General features: G+C 40.6%; 1 protein-coding gene across 1 annotated transcript in view; it reads left to right on the top strand.

Moving 5' to 3' along the window:
• Positions 1-1,761: 1,761 nt before the first annotated feature.
• LOC103187009 (maternal DNA replication licensing factor mcm6-like) overlaps positions 1,762-22,200 on the top strand; it is a 31,255-nt gene continuing 10,816 nt past the window's right edge. The window contains 11 exon segments of the mRNA XM_042332076.1: positions 1,762-1,906; positions 6,596-6,742; positions 8,451-8,561; positions 10,586-10,835; positions 11,107-11,272; positions 11,967-12,112; positions 13,235-13,389; positions 14,835-14,972; positions 17,906-18,047; positions 18,878-18,985; positions 20,821-20,976. Of these exon segments, the coding sequence (XP_042188010.1) occupies positions 1,767-1,906; positions 6,596-6,742; positions 8,451-8,561; positions 10,586-10,835; positions 11,107-11,272; positions 11,967-12,112; positions 13,235-13,389; positions 14,835-14,972; positions 17,906-18,047; positions 18,878-18,985; positions 20,821-20,976 (1,659 nt within the window). The 5' untranslated portion in view covers positions 1,762-1,766.

Genomic DNA, 22,200 nt, shown 5'->3' with positions numbered 1-22,200 from the left:
GCTAGTTTATTTATATCTTTTACTGCTCTTATTAAGTGTATTGTTCAGTTGAATCTACCTTATGATTTATGATTCTTCGAGGAAGCAATGATAATTTTATTTATTTCAATTTCCAGATGAATAGTTTCTCAGCATCTCTCCTGGCTGACCAACAGCCATAACATTATCTTAAAATGTAAAGATTTACTGGTTCCACTCTTCCTTATTGTTTGATCTGGTAGATCACAAGCTGACCTGCATGGATCCTCCCACCATGCTGATGCGGATATGTATAGCTGATGAGGAAATTCTGAGACTGGGATGACAGCTGCTGGAAGACGATACCTGGAGTCCAGATTTATTAACAAACTTTCATATTTCTCTTAGTATTCATCTTGTTTGGTATGCAAAGAGGTAAGCAACTGCTCCTTAAGTTCCGCACCTCTAACTGAGTAAGGATTATCATGGAACCACTGTTCAATGATAATCCTTGCATTTGATGCAGTTCCTTTTATATCACACAGCTACCTCAATGTGCTTCACAGGATTCTGTGTAAAGTGTAGTGACTGTATATTTGTGTAGGCAAATAGGTGGAGATGTGTATCCAAGCTGTGGGCAGGATAATACCCTCACGCTATTCACTAGTGACGGGAAGTTCATGAGATTCTCACTGGAGAATGTGAAGTGGAGCTGGCTCTAAGGTAATGTACTTGCGATGGAATATTGGAATCAAGCTAAAAGTCTGTGGCAGTCTTGATAGTCTGGTTCCTGAGCCACGTGGGTCCACAGTAATTCCAGGCACTGGCGATGACAGATCAGCTAGCATGGCTCATCAGCAGCACTTGGAGGGCAGACCAGTCACTGGGATGAGAGATTCTCAATTTCTATCAGACATGCACGTTAAATAAAGCCCTAAAAGTTAGGTTGGTTCTGGCTGAACAAACAGTGGAATTCTTGGCAGCCAGCGCTGACGCTCTCTCTAATTAGGTAAGAAGGATGAGTCCCTTCAGGAAGAGTGCAATCCATTTCCAAACAAAGAGTGACTTCTATGTGTTTGAGGCTTGCTTCAAATCTGATGAGTTTCTGCATGTATCAGCTACCTGGCTGGCCAAAACAAAATAAACTTTACAGTAAATCCTGTGAAGCACTTTAAGGTGTCCTTCAGATGAGAAAGGCTCAATGTCAAATAATATAATAATCCTTGCATTCGATATAGCACCTTATCGCATCTTTGAGACTTCTCAAAGAATATATTGTGAAGCGGATTGACTGTATTTTGTGAGCGAAACGTGGCAGCTAGTTGTGCCCAGCAGTGTCCCACAAACAGTCGTGGATTGAATGACCATATTATTATTATTATTATTATCAATAATTTATTTTTGAAGGGATTATCACCCCGGAAAAGCGATCCGCCAATCGACTAACAACTGAGTTCCTATTTACCGCTAGGCAAACAGAGGCGTGCGGGGGCGGGGTGGGGGCGGGGTGGGGTTAAGAAAAAATTGCCTGAGGTTTTACCCGCCTGTGAATAGAACCCGAGTCGTCTCGCTTTTGCTCCGGGCTCGCTACGTGCCGCGCTCCGGGACTTCCAGCGACGGACACCCGCCACGGCTCACAAACCACCCGTCCCCACCCACCGATGCTATCCCCACGGCTGATGCCTATTCCCAGTGAGGGCAGAATCGCTCCCTCCCCCCTCCCGTCCCATGTGAGCTGCCAATCACCGGGGTGTGGGGGCAGTGGGGTTCCACTGGCGGTGACGTGTGACCTGTGGCGGGGGATTTGAATGAGGAGCGTCGCCGCTGCGCTGCTTCTGAGAAGGCAAATGGAAGTGGCGTTGGATTCAGCGGCCGACGCAGCGCGGCAGCAAGTGAAGGACGAGCTGCCCGAGAAATGTCAGAAGCTCTTCTCTGAGTTTCTGGAGCAGTAAGTGGAGGGGAGGGGATGGGGAGAAGAGAGAGAGAGAGAGAGAGAAGGGGAAAAAAAAAAAAAGGAGTCGCGATTCTCCGTTAAATGTGTTCAGATATTTTTAACGAGTGATCCAAACGCTCCTCGTACCGCTCTGGCGAACAAGAACAGCAGATGTCTCAGGTTCAAGGGAAGAGAACAAACATTTCCCGGGACAGGTGCAGGTTTTACTGTTATTTCTGTTGAGTCATTACTTTTCTCACCCGTGTGGCCGAAGCCGTTGGGCTCTCGTGGGAAGGGTTTGGCAATTGTTTTGTGTGGTTTTTTTTTTGCAGTGGGGGATGTCCTTTAGGTTTTGAACAAAATAGGGACTGGCATTCCTCTTCCAACAGTGGCGATGTGCCACTGGGGTTTTAACGTGACATCTGAAATGATAGATCCGAATAGTCATTGGGGGGATCTGCTCCGTCGTTACTGCGACTGCAGTTTTCCAGCCAAAGCGGTTTTGAAATCGAAGGTTAACAGTGCAGCTGTGGGAGTGCACAGAGCTGATACTCTGTGCTCAGCAGCAGAATTGTTTGTGAAGGTGACTCTTATTCAGCGATTTTACCCTATCCTTCCAGAAATCCCCACCCTGCAGACCTCCTATTGCAATGTCGAGCTGTTTTTAATATAAAAAAGCCACCCTGGCCCTGAACCACATTTCCTGGTAACCTGGTCCAGTCATTAATCACCTTCTGGGTAAAGCAACACTTCCTCGACTAGTGTGTGTCCTGGTGATGTGACCCCACACTGGTTCTCCTGTTCTGCTGTCGTGGGGAATCTGAAAAATATTGTTTTGAGTCTGGACAGGATGTTCAACGCCCACTTGAACAAGCAGATGGGATGTCAGTTTAACATTTCATCTGAACAGTGAGTGGCAGCACTGCCAATGCAGCACTTTCCCTTCCCTGGATTAGAGCATCAGGCCATGAGGATCAAGTCCCTGGGGGCGGTTTGAAGCCACAACTTTCTGCCCCAGAGGCAACACTGTCCCATCTCAGCCAGGCTGACCCATGATTTTTGGATTCGACACCAATAATAATAATAATCCTTGCATTTGATATGGCGCTTTTCACGTCGGGAGGACGTCCCAAAGCGCTTCACAGAACACACTGTAAAGTGAATTGACTGTATATTTGTGGGCGAACGCGGCAGCCAATTGCGCACAGCAATGTCCCACAAACAGTCGTAGATTGAAAATGACCAATTTATTATTGTTTTTGGTTTTTGGAGGGATTATTATTATTATTACCAACTCTCTTATAGAAGAGAAGCTTTGCTTAGCAATGGATAAAAAGCTATATTCTGTATGTTACTTGGCGGACAAACTCTTTAGTATGAAAATGGGTTGCTTACCTTCATTTTTTAAAAAAATACAATTTCAATTTCAAGAATTTGCCCACAAGTCACTACACTTAAAAATGCTTTTAGACATCCTCCTAACCTGACAGGTACTATAACCGATGCAAGGGTTATTATTATTTATAATAGATTATTTTTGATTATAATAAATATTATTACAATAAATTTCTGGTCACTTGACCCTGGCTTAACGTGGTACTACCACTTAAGATGTCATGCTGTCAAATATCCTGGCTGCATTTATTTATGTATTTATACATATACCTAACTCACCACTCCTGATAATTCGACACTGAGACATTTTCCCTTGGAGCAATGAAGTTAACAATTTACTGTATTTCAAATATTAAGAAAGCCACCTGGTGGTGACTAGCACAACTACAATCTCCACATCTTCAGAACTGGCAAGTGGAGCACTTCAACTCTTTTTAAAGACACAAAAATGCTCCGCGATCAAATATTTACATCATCTGCAATATAGACATGTTCACTAGTTTTTTTTTAATCAAATGAGATTCCAATTGTGTTTGAGGAAGCAGGCAAATGTGCCAGGGAAATTGCTGTCCAATATTTGAGCATCAGATTGTGGTAATTTGCTGCTGGTATTCAAAAGAACAGAGAGAAAAAAAATGTTTTTCATTTTTGGATGTGAATTTTGATTACCATTGGTGTCATTTAAATATTTACAGGATAATATAGTTGGAATGGGGTTAGGCATATATGCACTGAATACAATTCAGATATTTTTCAACAATAAAATTGAAATTTGCTATTTGAATCAGTGGCATAGCTAGGATGGAAATTTGGGTAGGCACCAACTTATGGTGGATAGGGCCAATTTTTATTCCTACCTACGCCACTGCATGATACCTCTGCTCTGCCTCTCTTCCCATGGTACTATGTGAAAAAAGAGGGAGTTTCTCCCTCCAAGTGTCCTGGTCAACAATCCCCCAAATAAAACTGGCTGTTCTTAGTTTGGACATTACTGTGCACAAATTGGTTGCCATCGGCAAAAATTACAATTGCTACATTTTACAGTGAATCCTGTGAAGTTCTTCTGCTGTTTCAAGGCTATATATTAATGCAGTGATTTATTTTGTTCTACTTGAAGCTTAACACTGGCTAAATGACCTTTAGTTTATGATCTTTTGTAAGAAATATGTTCTTTTAGAATTAAAGATTGGGCAAAATGACCAGAATGGCTGTGATAATTTGTAAAGCAGAATAGGTTAAGGATATAGAAAGACGAGTTGGTTGTTGAAATTAAAGAGAAATGATTGATCCAGAGTGGCACAAGAGAGAGATGAATGGGGATAGGAACAGGTTATCAGAAAGAATGGCTGAGGCAAGGAGGCTGGACTCATTTTAAAGAGCAGTTTGATACTCTGGTTGGAAGATGATTGGGTAGGTATTCTGAAAGGATGCGCTCAAATGAGCTGAAGGGACTTCTTCATCTGAGCTTCTTGTGGACTAGAGCAGGGAGTAAATTGTTCATCTCTGAGCTCTACTAATGAGACCTCTCCGACCTACTATCCCCCCACGTACCTGCCCGTACCTTCTGTTCCTCTGGCTCCGGTCTGTTCCACATCCCCCGCCATCGGTGGCCGGGCCTTCAGTCTCTAGGCTCTGGAACTCCATCCCCCAGTGCCTTCGCCTTGCTTCCTCCCTTTCCTCCTTCAAGGCCGGTCTCAAGACCTTTCTCTTCAGCCATGCCTTCAGCTCCCTTCTCGACTCTCTACCCCCTCCTCGCTCCTTCCCTTCCCTCCCCTCACCCTGACCATTTCCACCTTGCTCGGGTCCTGACCCAACTGTCCAGCATCTTGGGACGTCCTCCCGACTTGAAAGGCGCTCTATAAATGCAATCTTGTTGTTGTTGTTGAGACATTGTCCATGGGTTTCTTCGTCTTCTATTAAGAGTAAGGGTTGGGAAATGCTTCCTCATGTCATCTTCCGACTAATTGCACATTCAGACTTATAAAGCTGCTTCCACAATCCTTTTTAACTTAATGACCTTAGGGTCTACAGTCTGCATTTTGTTGTAGCTGGGATCTTAGTTGTTTGTTCTTGGATGTGGTGGGATGGAATTTTCCTGATGTTAATTCCCTGATCACTATTACTCCAATGTCCTCCTCGCCAACCTCCCCAACTGCAACTGATTCAGAGCACCGCTGCCTGTATTGTCCCCACATTAAACTCTGTACCCCCATCACACCAGTCTTCACTAAGCTTCACTGGCTCCCTATCACAAAATGGATCAATTTCAACAAAATCACTTGTCTACAAAATTCTGTCACATCCTGGCACCTTCTTACCTTTCTGACCTGCTTTCTCCCCACTTGACTACCCATTGCCTCCGCTCAGCTGGCTCCGACCTCCTGCTTGTCCCTCATTCCCTTCGCTTCACCATCGGCGGCTGCGCTTTCAGCCACTACCTTAAGCAGTGAGAACTACTATTTCACCTTGAGCAGTGAGAACTGTACATTTGGCCTTCCTAATTGTGCCCTCATCAAATCTGGTGGGAACGACTGATCGACCTACAGAATTTTGATTCAATATGAATACTGCCTCTGAAGTATGGACTTCGTTTTATGATACCCCTTTTTCCTGGAATAAGGAGAATAAATTCAAATATGACACCAGGAAAATCTTGAATTGCAGAGAGCTTGAATTTTGTGCTTCTTAATAATCCTTACATTTGATATAGCGCCAATATATCAATTTTATTGATTTAGCGCTCTCGGTGTCAGGAGGATGTCTCTAAGCGCTTGATAGTATATTATGTAAACTGTAGTGACTACTTGTACATCCAAATGCAGTAGTCAATTTACATACCGCAATGTCCTACAAATTGACTAATTTTATTTGGGGGATTGCTGGCCATGATACTGGGAGAAACTCCCTTCGCTTTTCAAAAGGAACCATAGGATCTTTAACATCCATCTGAACAGGCAGACAAGACCTTGGTTTAACAACCCTCAGCACTGCATTATAGTGTCAGCCTAGACTATGAATTCAATGCCTCAATGTGGGGCTTCTGACTCAGAGGCGATAGTGCTACCAACTGAGTCAGGCTGATGTGTGTGTCTTTCATATCAATAAGTGGAGATCAAAGTGCAATCTGTTCCATTATCTATCAAATCACTTCTACAGACTAGCAATTGGGGCAACTGAGGCCGACATTAATATAAATATTTGTGTTAGATTTGAAAATGATCAGATGTATATTCAGATCACGTTGAATGTTTTCCCCAGTTGCCTAGGAAACTATTGTAATTTTTCTAAAATTTCCCTGTTAAATATCAGGTTTTGTTCTATTGATGGTGAAGTGAAGTATCTTCAAGGTGCAGAGGAGCTGATGCGACCAGAGCGAAACACTTTATTTGTGGATTTCACTGATATAGAGCATTACAATCAACAGCTGGCAACAACCATTCAGGAGGAGTATTACAGGTTTAAATGCTTCTGTTAATATACAGTCTGTCTGCGTTTTAATGCTTATGAACCATGCAATAGACATTTGTATTAGTTAACTGGTTCCTGCTTCTGATAGTACCAATGTGACAAATTTTTTTTTTGGTGAGTCGGGTAGTAACCTTTCTGTTTGGTATGGAGCACACATTTTCCACAGAGGAATACGCCCTGCTTATTAAATTCTTGGCAGTTTAAATTCCAGGTTGGAAAGAGCCAAGCCTTGGATAATCTAGAACAGTGGTGATAGCCAACCTGTGGCCAGCTCGACTGTCAAGAAAGCCCTTCCCCCCACCCACAGTTTGTGTCTGATTTGTAGTGTTTTTACAGTTATTTTTATTATTGAATATTTCTTGATTTATACCAAAAAACTAAGAAATATTCAATCAAGAGAATGTATTTTGTTGCCAACCATAAAGTTAGGCCACCATTGATCTAGGATGTGCATTGAGGGTAAAGCTGGAGTTTAATCATCTAAAATTGTGCAACTAATCAATATGAACATTGGCATGTTCTTGCTGTTTACTCTACTGGCATCGCCCTACTGCCTAGGTCTTTGGCTTTCAGAATTAACAGGCACAGGATGGGACAAATCCCACTTTGGCACCTGTTGGCCCTGTATCTTTTTATAGACCACCTGCACCTGAAATATTGCAATTGGATAATTGCTGCGGAAAGCTTTTTAATTCCTAGTAGCTTTTCGCTACAGCTCTCGGCTTCCAGTCTTTTACTTTAACTGAACTGATTCTGTTGCCTGTAAAATAGTGAAAGTTCGAACCAAAGTTCAGGAACTGATTGCTTTACATTAAATAACGTTTGTGTTAGGACTGCTTGTGCCAAGAGGGATTGGAAGTTACATGGTTATTGTTTCTGGTAACACTGTTTCTTGACCTCAGTTTGATGACACCTCTGTCAATGCAGTACTCCTCCAGGATTACACTGCAGTGTCAGCTGAGACTGAGCTCAAGTCCCGAGGTGTGGCTTGATCCGACAAACTTCTGACCCAGAGGCAAGAGAGCTGCAAACTGGGCCTGGTTTGTATGTCCTCTGTGTATAATTCTTTTCTAAAGAATGTACTGTGAGGTTTGGCAAATACTCAACATAGTTCTGACTGTTTAGGGTTGGAATCGTTAACTCATTGGCTCACAGAAAAATTGGGTTGATTCTGGGATCATTGGTAGTTTTAGTGACCTTGGCGGTGAGTTTGATTTTCTGCTGTTGGGTGGATTGAGTTGACAGTTGGAGAATCAGCCTTTAGGTTCACACAATGTTGAGAAATATTGTAAAATTGGGCCAATTTGAACTTTGGAATCATTGCTGCAATGAGAAACTGTGGAATTCCAAACAATTATCGAAAATTACTTGTTTGGAAATATTGTATTACTTGAGTAGTGGACAATAATCAATGCCATCAAATGTCTAGCATAGTTTGGCAAAGAGAAAGAACTGAATGATTTGTCAAATTTGACATTCGATCTGAAATTGTCATTAGGACCTTCTAAGGAATTTTTTTTGGAGACTTCAGTTCAACTTGCTTCTACCTTTACTTTCCTGTTTTGGGTATTACTGGGTTTTGGATATAATATTGATACTGTCTATATATTCTCTTGCTATTTTGGATCCCAGGGTCTATGGTTGATGAGTTTATTCATATGGTTGAATCTAAGAATGTTTCTGTTTTTATCCCTAGGGTTTATCCATATGTTTCCAGGGCAGTGCGAAACTTTGTTCGAGATCATGGCATTGTTCCTGTTTCTAAGGAGTTTTATGTTGCTTTCCAAGACTTTCCAGCGAGACAAAAGTAAATGGACCCTTGCGGATACAGTCTGAGTATTACTCAAATTTCTAACCAGTTTGCCTATTTAAAAAAAGCATTCACAAAATGTTCAATATGTGCAATTATATCATGGAAATGCTTTAAACACTGTCTTATGATCTGACGGAAAAGATTAAGTAATATAAAAACTCTTGAAGTTCAAACATTGAGTTTCCCCCCCAAATTTCTCGATGTTCTAAGAGATGTCTGGACAAGAGATAACATGAAAGTCAGATGCCTGCCTTTCATGTCATCCCTTATTAACATATTGATCTGCTGGTTACAGCTGGACGCAGAGGAAGCACTTTGTTGTCTGACACTCCCTCTCACCTAATGCAAGTGAAATCCTGAGATGAAAGTGGAAGAGTTCCACAGAAATGGCTGCTCCCATGCTTCTAAAATATAAAATATTAACAAGAGAGAGCATAGAGATATCAACTATTGTACAAATATCTCCCTTTCTAAAGTTTGTTTATTGGATAATTCAGATGAATTCATTCCCCCTTTAAACAGAAATAGTTTTCATGTAGGATAATTCACTTTTTTGTTCTTACTACAGATCACAGTTTATTGTATTAGCTTTGACATACAGTCTGTGAGCTCTAGCAACTAATAAGCAATCCATATTTAAAATGTTCTGTTAATTATAATCCTTTCATAATTTCATATTGCATCTGTTACATTGAATGTCTCAAGTGCTTCACAACGTTTTGAAAGTATAGTGATTGTTTGTAGGCAAATGCAGCAGTCAATTTGCACACAGAAATGTCTCACAAATACAAAATTATATTTGTTTCGCACCTTTCATGTCAAGAGGATGTGCCAAGGAGCTGGACAGTCAGGGATTTGAACCATGAGTGACCATGAACTGAATGTCTAATTTTATCTGGAGGATTGTTGGCCAGGGCACTAGGAGAAACTTCTTTGTTTTTAAATTGTGCCATGGGATTTTTAACACCCACCTGAACAGGCAGATGGCTGGAACACTTTTTAGCATGGAACATTTCAAAGTTTTGAAATGCTATTTGTGCTCTGAGATTGGTTTCCAAAAACTGTTAGACTCAGTGTTTGGACATCTGGGGGGAATCACATCATTGTTGTCTTAGGATCAACTTTACAGGGAAAGAATGCCACATATTACTGGTGGTTTGGATTTTAAAAAAATAAATGGTTTCTTGGCATACCATGCTTATTCTTCATAATAGGTGTCTGCTTGGTTTAGTTTATATCAATCTTGCTTCTGGATCAGAAGATTATGGGTTCACACTGCACCTTGGAACTTGACCTCATAACCTAGGATGATACTCCATTGCAGTACTGGAGGAGTGTTACATTGTCAGAGGTATCTTTGTTTGGATGAGATATTAAACTGAGGTTTGTTTCAGCACCTTAGGACATCCTCCCGACGTGAAAGACGCTATACAAATGTAATCTTGTTGTTCTTCCTGTTTGGGCTAAAGATAACTTAGAGTACCCCAGAGAATGCATCCCCAAGACTTGGTTCTTACCAAGTTACTTGAAAAAGGTATGGAGAGTGCCTCTTTCCAGGTAAAGTGTGCACTCCACTCCAGACAAAGAGAAATTTCCATTTATAAGTAGCATGTTTGCATGGAATTGTGTCTGATTTGGATACTTTTAAGCATGGCAATAGGTTTCACGCATTGGAACTATTTGAAAAGCAAAGTGTCCTGACTGGCAATCCTCCAGATAAATTGGTCGCTCACTTCATGCCTATTTGAAAGAATTTTCTGCGTGCAAAATGATGGCCACATTTACCTTCAAAAAGAACCTCCACACATTAGTAATTAATGCAAAACTGTTTGATGTAGTTTAAATTCCTGTGCCACTATACACATGATACGATTATATGTGCAAGTTGTTGTTGTTGACATCATCATTGTCCCATTTATAGGCATCACTAAAAGTGAAATCTGATTTATCCAGTGTTTTATGTCGCTTTTTTAATGCTACTGTAAAAGTTAGAATTGTTTTATATTTTGGGCAAACAGAATCCGAGAACTCACAGCGGCAAGGATTGGGACTTTGTTGCGCATTAGTGGTCAAGTGGTTCGAACCCACCCTGTTCATCCCGAACTGGTGAGTGGGACTTTCCTCTGCATGGATTGCCAGTCAGTTAGTAAAGATGTGGAGCAGCAGTTCCGCTACACCCAGCCAGCCATCTGCAGGAATCCAGTCTGTGCCAATCGTCGCAGATTTATTCTGGATCCCAGCAAGTCTCGTTTTGTGGATTTTCAGAAGGTTAGTGTGTAGTAATGAGGATTTGCTATTGTTTTAGTGCTCTGAGATACATCTTGCATAAAATGGCACTATATAAATGTAGGTACTGTTGTTAAGAAGGAAGCCTTTACACACTATTAATTACATTGCAAACTGAAGGTGAAAGATGATTTAACATTGAGCCGGTTGCCTGTCTGGGCTCTCAACGAGGAATTGCTGTCTGGCACAGGGGAATGTGGATTAGCAAAGGAGAAAAATAATTCACGGGAGAAACAAATTGTTCCACTCTTAGGTGAGAATTCAGGAAACGCAAGCAGAGCTTCCTCGCGGCAACATTCCTCGCAGTGTGGAGGTGATAATGCGGGCAGAGGCTGTGGAATCGGCTCAGGCTGGGGACCGATGTGACTTCACTGGTACATTAATTGTAGTGCCTGATGTAGCTCAATTCTCAACCCCAGGTAATGAACTGCAGAGCTAAAGTGTAAACCTTTATGATGGGAGTGACCACTTAACAGAGCTTGAATGGTTGAACGAGCACTAAGTAAAAGGCTAAGGCCCAAAAAGCATAGCCCAATCGAGTTGCAGAGATAACTGGTCGAATGATTTGATGAGAAATGGATGGACCGCTCCAAGCGTATGCTTAAAAAGCTTGCAGGTTTTATGAGGAAGGGAAAGGAGAGGCAAATAGAGCTTCACAGTTTGAGAATCTGGAAAGTAAGTTAGTGTGGATAATAGTCCTGAGGTTTTTACTTGCTGGATAGTTTGGATTGGTGAAGAATTTAACTTTTATAAGGTCTAATTTGTTTTTCTTAATGGGATCCTGTTGAGCTGTGAAAACTCAACGGAGATCCAATGGCTTGACATAACATACTGGAAAAAATCCTCATTACCACAAATGATTTGTTTTATTCAGGAATCCCATTAAGAAATGAAGCATATTAGATCCCAAGCCGTCAAAAGCTCAGGCCATTGTATTGCTTATAAATTGTCTTGTGAATGTTCATTCAGACTTATTAAAGTATTTCCGAATATCCCTTACATTTCTGACCATTAATAATTGTTCTGTATGTATTGCTCTGCAGCTAGAAGCTTGCTGTCCCCATCTGCATTGCTGAATAAATTTGTGTTTTCTTTTGGGGGAAAACCCCCCAGGTGTCCGAGCAGAGACCAGCAGTCGACTTGCAGGACGGCAACAATTTGAGGCTGAAGGAATACAAGGTCTTAAAGTTCTGGGGGTGCGAGACCTTTCCTATAGATTAGCTTTCTTAGCTTGTTACGTGACACCTACAAACCCTCGGGTAAGAACAATGAGCTGTTCAGTTTATTAGACTGAATCCCTGTCTAAAGGTTTACTTTTAGTGGTTGTATTTTCAGTTTCAAATTGCCAACATAAACTGTGGAGTAACATTCTGTGTACACACAACTGCAACTTACCTACATACTTGGCTTGAGAAAAGCTGTTGCTTATCCACTGGAACGTTAAGATGTACAACTTCGGTAAACTATTAAGGAAAGACCAGTTATTTTAACAGAAACATGTATTGGCTTCCTGTGGAACTGGCTACATTCTTGAGAAATCTTGCATTTCAGAACCCATGGTCTTCTGTTTTATTGTGATATTATTCCAGCCAACTATTTTATACTCAGCATTTCTCCATATTTTCATACGATTGGCATTAGTTCAGAATCAAAGGTTTTGTTTCAGAAAGTGTCCCGTTGTAATTGTATATTTTGAGATACTTCTTTGGTTGACCTTTAGGTTTCTTAATTATGGAATCTGAGTGGTGCTCTTTCTGTTCATGGTAAATATGTCCCACTGACCCACACAAATCTTGTCACAGGTGGTCCCCTTGAGCTGGCGTGACATGCTTCCAGAATCCTTAAGTAACCCAGTTTGAAATCGCATTGTTTTGGACCCCAATATTGTAACAAAGCTATCTTGATGTTGGGTAGATTTCCCACTAAAATAAGGACAAACATAACTTTAAACAGCATCAATAATAGTGCAAGACAAATATTTACAAACAGTTAGTGTTAATATTTAATATTTTGTTTTGATTAAATCATCATTTGAAGTGCATCCAGACATATTTGGAAAAAAAACACGAACAAAAGAATATCTGCACTGCATTTAAACTTCTGCTTATTGCTTGAGCTATCACTTGAAATACATTACATTGAAATACAATACATTTGTTGAATATTTTAGCACATGTTGAACTTCCTAAGGTTTTTCTATTATCTGGACTGTACTTTATGAATTTTGTATGTGCAGAAATTGTTCAAAAATGAATTTCTAAATTATTAATCTTGTGCAAATGTTTTTGTGTAAATCCTAAGAAATGTAATCGTATAAGTTTGAGAGTGTTCATTTTTCTTATTTTGCACTTGGTATTTTTTTTTCTTGGCCCATTATAAAGTTTGGAGGAGTGATGTTCAGAGATGAACCTCAGACAGCAGAAAACATCAAGAACCAGATGACAGTGCAGGAATGGGAGAAGGTGTTTGAAATGAGTCAAGACAAAAACCTTTATCACAATCTCTGCACTAGCCTTTTCCCTACTATACATGGTAAGTGTCTGGATCTTGAGCTATGCTTGTTAGAGACACTGGTAAAGTGGCCTTCAAATATAAGGCTGCGTTGGTATTTATTTGTTGTTGGTGTAAATCCAAAATAATGAATTTTACAGATGTGGTGTAATGGAAATAAAGCATTTCCAAGGGTTAATGATAGAGCATACTGACGCTTACCTGTTTCAGCCTTAGGAAATGGTTGGAATTAGTGACTGCAGTTCCCAAGTCAAATTTTTTTTCCTGGTTCCAAATTAGGACAGTGCTATAGAAAGATTTGTTTATAATAATCATAATAATACTACTACTTGCATTTGATATAGTGCCTTATATTAGGAGAACGTCTCAAAGTGCATCAGGGGATTTTCTGTAATGTGCAGCGACTGTGAGGTTTATTCTCTTTTTGTTGGTGAATGTAACCACCTTCAGTTGTGTGCATTCATACACTGAGAAGTCCTATTGTAAGTGTATATGACCAAAATCAATAAATTTACTGACAAAGGAAAATAACTTTTGTTTAATCCATTGCCTCCAGGAAAAGAAAACACAGGCAATATATTTGATCAATATATTTGGACCCATTAAAAACAGTCGTAGGTTTAAAATAATAACAGGATTCGATAGGGTAGATACAGAGAAACTATTTTCTCTGTTAGGGGAATACAGAACAAGGGGGCATAATCTTAAAATTAGAGCTAGGCCATTTAGGAATGTAATTAGGAGGCAGTTTTTCACCCAAAAGATAGTGGAAATCTGGAACTCTCTTCCCCCAAAAGGCTGCACATCCTCAAGACTCGGGTCGATAACTATGTATTAGGTCAGGGTATTAAGGGATACATGGCAAAATTGGTAGGACTCTATCTTCTGGATCAGATGAAAATAACCCTATAGTTTAGTGCACCACTGGGGGAATGCTCGCAACTTTGGAGGTGCTGTCAGATGATGCAATAAACTCTGTCTGTTTATATTCCTGTAGATGTTAAAATATTCCATGACACTATTCAAAAAGAGAATCTTCCGGTCTCCAAGACAACAACCGTCCGGTTAAATTAATCATTCCACTTGGATTGATTTCATAGTTTTCGATGGACAAGCCTGAAATCTGTAAACTAACTCTGATTGATCTAGAGATTTGATTAGCTTTATCTATTTGCTATTTCTGAGCTTGTTTCTTCTACCAAGGTCCAATCTGTCTCTGTAGGTGGATGTTAAAGAGTCCATCTGATTATTTGAACGAGAATGGATTTCTCCCGTTGATGTGGCCAACCTTCCCCCAAATAAAATTGGCCTCTCACTTCGACCCTGTTTGTGAGACATTGTTTTGTTTGCTGCGTTTGCCTGCAAAATGCACCAGCAATCCACTTTACCGTGAAGTGCTTTGAGACTTCCTCCTGATGTGAAAGGTGCTATATCAAATGAGGATTTTTTTATTCTTTATTTTATAGGAAGTGATGAAATCAAGAGAGGAATCTTGTTGATGCTGTTTGGTGGGGTTGGAAAGAGCACAATGGAGGGTATATCTCTCCGTGGCGACATTAATGTTTGCATTATTGGTGACCCGAGCACATCAAAGAGCCAGTTCCTTAAGTAAGCAGCGTCAGAAATGACTGGTTTCAAATTATTCTACTTAAAAAGATGAATGATTTTCATTGTAAAGGGGGAAACAATTGATCAGTAGCAATGCATACACTTCAATAAGTTTCCTTTTGTCTTGCAATTAAGAGATCACGAACAAGACATCAGTCACTAGTGATCAACCCTCTCCTCTACTGTTAACAGAGCGGGTCGACTTCATAGAGTGGATCGACTTCAAGATCCTCACTCTAGTGTTGAAATCCCTCCATTCCTTGGCACCCCCCTAGCTCTCTAACCGCCTCTCTCCCCACAGCAGTACCCACTGCCTCTGCTCTACTGGGTCCGGCCTCCTCCATGTTCCCCGAATTCTCTGCTCCACCGTCGGCGGCTATGCTACCTTCAGCCATTATGCCCCGAAACGTTGGAACTCCCTCCCTCAATCCCTTCAGCTCGTCCCCTCCTTCCCCATCTTCAGGTCGCCCCTGAAGACCTTCCTCTTCGACCGCGCCTCCAGTCACCTTCCCCCTTCCCCTGGCTCGGCCTTGGGCTCTGCCATTGTTAAGCGCTTTGAGACGCCGCCTGGCTTGGAGGGTGCTATATAAATGCAAGTTAACCCTGCAAACCATAGCCCTAGCAGGTAGGGTGGTCCTTAAAGTTGTATGCTTTTAGGTTAAACTCCAGTAGTACCCCACAACACACTCTGGGGTCCACAAGTCTTTACTTTTGTCAACCTCTGCTTAATACTTTCCTTGATAACGTAAGCAGGATGTGTCCCTCCGCGCACAAAATACACACAGCCAGATCAACAACAACAACTACTTGCATTTATATAGCACCTTTCATGTTGGGAGAACCTCCCAAGGCACTGAACACATCACTTTACATTATATGCTGTAAAACCTTTTTGATAAGTCTCGATGACATAATGAGGAGCTGTAAAAAATGCAAGAATTATCATATTTATATTCTGACCTTAGCCTCGCTTCTAGGCAACCTATTCTAGTCATTATTATCCTCTTGGTAAAGAAGAACTTCTTGGTGTCCTGAAATTGCCCCTTTCAATTGTAAATATATGTTCTCTTGTTTTACTGCCTTGGTATATCTGAAAGTATTGTTCTGGATTTTCTTTTTCAATCCCATTCAAAATGTTATATACCTCTTTAAGAGGTCCCAATGAATCATCTTTCAGTAATTGGACAGATTGCAAATGAGAACCAGCAAAGAATTAAATTAGTTAAGTTTAAGACACTCTGCTTTTGCCTTTGATAGGCCATTCCTCCAGGGAGAGCTTGTGCATTCCATTCCAGACCCAGGGAAATTTCCAAGCGAAGGCGACAAACTTACGTGGAACTCTTGTCTGGTTAGGATACTCTTAAGCACAGTGTTGGGCTTCTGCCACCTGGCACAAATGGGGAGACTGTGAGAATTAAAGAAATAAACCATCATTAAGACAGCGTAGTTCTACAGTGCTGCCTATTCACCTCAATAAGGGAGTGAATGCATTGGGGTCACTATCCTCTTCAAACCACTTCACAAATATTAAAGGTACTTCAAAAAATAGCATAAAATGAAACATCACATTAAGTCAAACTTGTTTGTGGGACACTCCTGCTGTGCGCAGATTGGTTGCCATGTTTGCCTACGAATAGTCCTTACACTTGCCAGTAAGTCCTGTGAAATGCTTTGAGATGTCTCGTCGAAATAAGGCAAATTACAATATTAAATGCAAGAATTATAATTCTGTCACTCCTTAGCTGCCAATGCAGCTTACTCTAAAATGGGGATCTTCTCTTTCCCATTATAAAGACTCGAAAAGATTGCTACTTTTAGCCATGTGGATAGTCGGCGCTCCACTGAGAAAAAATGTTGATCATGTAGTGCTCCTATTTTACCATTGGAGAGCAGTAGCACACTGTAAACTTGATATGCCAAAAGTCACAGGAAAAGTCTTTCAACTATAACACTTAAACAACATTTGTACAATCTTTCAAGTGGGGTTTTCTCTGAAAACACCTTACATGGACAGTGTGGAACGACAAGCAGGGTGATGGTAGGGGACTAGGAGGGAGATGTCTGAATGGTCATAGCTTAGTTTTTTAGATGATATTTTGTCTCACTGTTATTCTTCTCTCCTGAGGTTAACACCCTTGACTGTCACCATATCCTAGCACTTCTCTCTGTCTCTCTGATCTTCTCTTACTTCACTCCTCTGCCCGCCTTATCTGTAAAGCTTGGAAGAGTTCACCCACAAATATTCACTTTACAGCATATACTGTGAAGCGCTTTGAGAGGTCTAGAAGACGTGAAAAGCGCTATATCAAATACAAAGATTATTATAATTATATTAGAGCAGACCGGTCACTGGTGATCTCTGGATAAGATACTGAAGGAAGATAGTTAACATACATCAAAGCCAGAGCCTATGTGGTTCATATAAATATTGTCTGTTGCAAATTAGAAGCATGTCTGTTTTACAAGTGTTGCACGACATGACCAGGATGACCTCTGGTAATGTGAGACTACTAACAGGATAATCTGCGGGAAGATATTTAACATATGCCAGGGCAAGACTTACCTCTGTTGCATGCAAATATTACCCAATACAAGTTGTAAGCTCATCTGTTTTTTTTTCCTTGACATGTTGGATGTGTTATGATGGATATCAAACACCACTGCTAAACTATAAGCGTTTATTCTGAATGTGCTTATTGAGAAATAGTATTCTATACAATAGGGTAGGAACAAGAAACAAATCCTTTAAAATTAATGATTAACAATTATTCACAAACCCTTCTGATTTTTCATCAGTAAACGATTATTATTTTTTACAGCTCATTGACTATTGATGCAAGATATTTTTGCATAAAAACTAGCAATGTTTCCATGGTGAAACTGGAATTAGCTATGATGGTTTAATTTCTGTTTTTCTTTCTCTTTCACCTCAGACATGTGGAGGAGTTCAGTCCTCGTGCTGTCTACACCAGTGGTAAAGCCAGCAGTGCGGCAGGGCTGACTGCAGCTGTTGTGAGAGACGAAGAGTCATATGGTTTTGTGATTGAAGCTGGAGCTTTGATGTTGGCTGACAATGTATGTGAATTTTAGTGTGTTCACTCCCCTTCAGATTTTCTAGAGAAACTTAACTTTAAATTATAAACTATTTTCTAAAATATCTATTGGCAGTTCTCTGTTTTGCAGAAATCTTCGATCTAAAGAAAATCTTAATTTAGCAACATTTAGCTGTTTGTTGGAGTACCATCATACATGTGGCACAGGTTCAAGCTTGTAAAGGACCATTTCCGGACAGATGTCATAAAGTATTTCTTTACATAAAGAGAAATTAACAGGTGGAATGGAGGTTATTTGGGACCACTTTGACCCATTTTAACTTGATATGCTAGAAAAATTAAAGTTTCTTTTGTAAGTATTAATTTTAGTTCAGCTACAGGAAATATGAACCCGAGAACTCCAGCTGTTTGATGAGATACAGCCACTTTTACGTGGAAAAGATTACAATATGGAAATGCTTTCAATATAACATTTTATTTCTCCAATCCATAAACCTGTCAGATGGTGACGATCCATCAACTTTTATGCAACACTAGGGCAAAATTCCACCTGGGTCTAGATTTACTCTGTTTCTTAGCATTGCAGAACGTGCAGATTTTGGTAAATTGTTGAATTTGGTCTTGGCTTTGAAGTTGTTTTCAAGTAGTTCTTAAAAGAATATGCAGAAAACCAGCTTCAAAATTAAGGCTGTATTTAAAAAAAATCTGCCAGAACCTGGACATTCTAAAATACTATATAAATAGAATAAATCTAGACTCTCAGGTGGACTTCACTCTCATGCATTTATTTAATTCAAAGAGAGAGTTTGTTATGAACATTTCATGTTATAGTAATAATCATTTGTTTTGCAGGGTGTATGCTGTATTGATGAATTTGATAAAATGGACCCCAAAGATCAAGTGGCAATTCATGAAGCTATGGAACAGCAAACCATTTCAATTACAAAGGCAGGTGTGAAGGTAGGAAATTCAGCTGGGCTTTGAACACCTTAGCTGGTAACCATTAACTGATTATTAATAATAATTCTAGCATTTTATATGGCGCCTTATAACAAATCCCGACGTGGGGCTTGAACGTCTATAACGTCTTAGAGACAACTCAAAGTGCTTCATAGTTTATACTGTAAAGTGAAATTCAATGTATATTTTGTGGGAGAAACATTCAAAGAGAGAGTTCAGGCCATTCAAAACATTATAAGCTTATTCTACTTCACCAATACATCTTGTTTGTTTAAAGAAAGAAAAATGCTTGCAAGCATTCAAGTGCTTGTTCAGGAGGAATTAGCTTTGAGTGGCTCGCAATGCAATAGGCATCATATCACAGTATGCTCCGCTCCCCGATCACCCCAGTCCTTGCCAGACTGCACTGGCTCCCTATCCCAGAGAGGATCGATTTCAAGATCCTCACCCTTGTATTCAAGTCCCTGCACTCCTCTGCAACCCCCTACCTCTCTGACCTCTCTCCTCAAAACAGTACCCGTCGCCATCGTTCCTCCGGGTCTGGCCTCCTCCTCGTCCCCCAAGTCTTCCGCTCCACCCTCTGCGGCTGTGCCTTCAGCCACTATGCCCCGAGACTCTGGAACTGCCTTCCTCACTCCCTTCGTCTCGCTCACTCCCTTCGTCTCGCTCCCTCCCTTCACATTTTCAGGTCTCTGCTGAAGACCTTTCTTTTTGACCGTGCCTTTGGTCACCTTCCTCCCCCTCCCCCTGGCTCGGCCCCAGGATCCGTTACTGTAAAGCGCTCTGAGACGCCGTCCAGCGTGGAAGGTGCTATATAAATCCAAGTTGTTGTTGTTGTATGCACAATTTAACCTTGTATCTTTTAATCTGAGTGACAATATCCTTTTGAATGGAAAAAGTGACGTGTGACCATGTAAAATCCAGAATAATAACTTGGGGCTAATTCTTAATGCCCTGGGTAAGTTCCACGATGGCCAAGAATATAGATTCTGCTTGTTGGAATTGTTACCAGTTCAAGACAAAATATATTTTTTTAATCAAGCTAAAGCTTCAATTAGCATCCTTTAATTTAATGCCCTATAAGAATGCAGTTACTTTTGGGTGAAGAAATGTGACCAAACCTCAGGAATCAAACAATTCCTTCAGCCTCAGATTTTTTTTAAAAGAAGGGGTGGATTCTGAGAGCTGAAAATAAAGCAATCTGGAGGGGTGTGGTGCCACGTGGGGTCAATTGTTTAAACCAGCAATACATAAGGAATGTTAGAAATGTGTGCCAGCTTGGCTTGATTGGTAGTCCCTGCTTCAATTCCTCTACCATGCCCTCTTTTTGCCCATCTTCAGATCACACGTTAAGACTTTCCTCTTCAACCGTAATGTGGTTTTGGTTGNTTTTTTTGTTGTGGGTTCAAGCCCCATGTCGGGACTTGCAATTTTGTTTAGTCTAAGTTGACACTTTAATGCAGTGCTGGGTGTTTGATGACGTCCTTCAGATGGAGGGCCCTCCTACAGATGAGATGTTAAACTGAGGTCCCGTCTTCCTGTTCAGATGGATGTTCAGGAAACCTTGAAAAAGGAAGGAAGTTTTCCCTGGTGTCTGGGCCATCACTCCTCCAAACTAAGCACTTCATGGCTGATTGGGACATTGCTGTTTGCAAATTGGCTGCTGCATTCACCCACAAAATGCACAAACCATAGACTTCACAGTATATCCTTGAGAGATTCTCCTGACATGTAAGGCCTATACCAAATGTAACGATGATTATTATATGATTATCACAAACTTTACTTTAATAAAACTTTGTAGTATTCCAACACCAGTTTTATTGTCTCCCCAGGCCACACTGAATGCTCGAGCCTCTATCCTGGCAGCAGCAAACCCCGTTGGTGGGAGGTATGATCGATCCAAATCTCTGAAGCAGAATGTAAACCTTAGTGCTCCTATTATGTCAAGATTTGACCTATTCTTTATCCTGGTGGATGAATGTAATGAGGTAACCAAGCAAAATTCATTTTTCCCAAAAATAATTTGATGGCCTTAAAATAATTTGTCCATTGTCTTTAGCTTGAATGGAAACATGCACAGTGTGTTTGTACGTTTTCTGCTTGGTTTCAAACTAACCATTCAGCTATCTGTTTAATAATCTCTCCCATTACATTAATATCTGATGTATGACATTTGTTTGTGTTTATCTGTGCTGTGAGTAGTTTTTCTGTGTTTCTGTGTTTATCTGTTTATCGTGGAGTCCTGTAGCTCAGTGGTTAGAGCACTGGCTTTGCAAGTGAGAGACCTGAGTTCAATTCCCGGCAGGGCGAAGCCTTGGGCAAGTTTCCTTACTCCACACGCCTAATAATAATGCCTCCAAAAACAATAATAAATTGGTCATTTTCAATCTATGACTGTTTGTGGGACATTGCTGTGCGCAATTGGCTGCCGGGTTCGCCCACAAATATACAGTCAATTCACTTTACAGTGTGTTCTGTGAAGCGCTTTGGGACGTCCTCCCGACGTGAAAAGCGCTATATCAAATGCAAGGATTATTATTATTACTATTATCTGTGATGGTTTCAATTTGTGAATCTGTTTCTATTTCCAATCTTTCAATTGTGACTGTGTTATGTCAGCTGGTAACTTAAGTTAAACTTGAGGGGAATTAGTTGCTCCTTACAGAATCTGAGAAGCTTTTTTTCTGTTACAATTTTTCCATTCCTCCTAATACAAAAAACATTCAGTTGTTTACGGTACATTCCTTTTCCGCACGTAGCTTGTGCACACATTTTTTGGGATGCTCCCCTTAAAACAGTTGGGAGTCACCCCTGTGAACACCACATCCATGTGCGTGCCCGCATACCTGAGACGCATGCAGGACAGAAGGCCACTTGACCCATTTTGTCTGAGCTGTTAGTTCCCACACCGGATTCATCTGTTCCAATTACAATGCTGTTTAGCTCATAGTTTATAACTTTGCCTTCTTTTCTTGCAGCATGACTTCAATTTTGTTTCTCGCTCAATGTTTGCTCCCAACATCTCTTTAAGTAGTTCATTTATTTAAGACTTGATAAACTCTTCCCTTTAATCCCATTTCAATCCTGTTTATTTTCGTAACATTTACATACATTTTAATGTAAACTTGGAATTTGATCAGCACTTGAAAGAGAAAAACAGGTTAACATTTTGGGAGTGGAGTTTGAGCAAACTATGGGGTAAGGGGGAAAGG

This window comes from Callorhinchus milii, unplaced genomic scaffold (assembly GCF_018977255.1).
Source record: "Callorhinchus milii isolate IMCB2004 unplaced genomic scaffold, IMCB_Cmil_1.0 Scaffold2, whole genome shotgun sequence".
Taxonomy (NCBI): domain Eukaryota; kingdom Metazoa; phylum Chordata; class Chondrichthyes; order Chimaeriformes; family Callorhinchidae; genus Callorhinchus; species Callorhinchus milii.
This window is presented reverse-complemented; position numbering and strand designations above follow the sequence as displayed.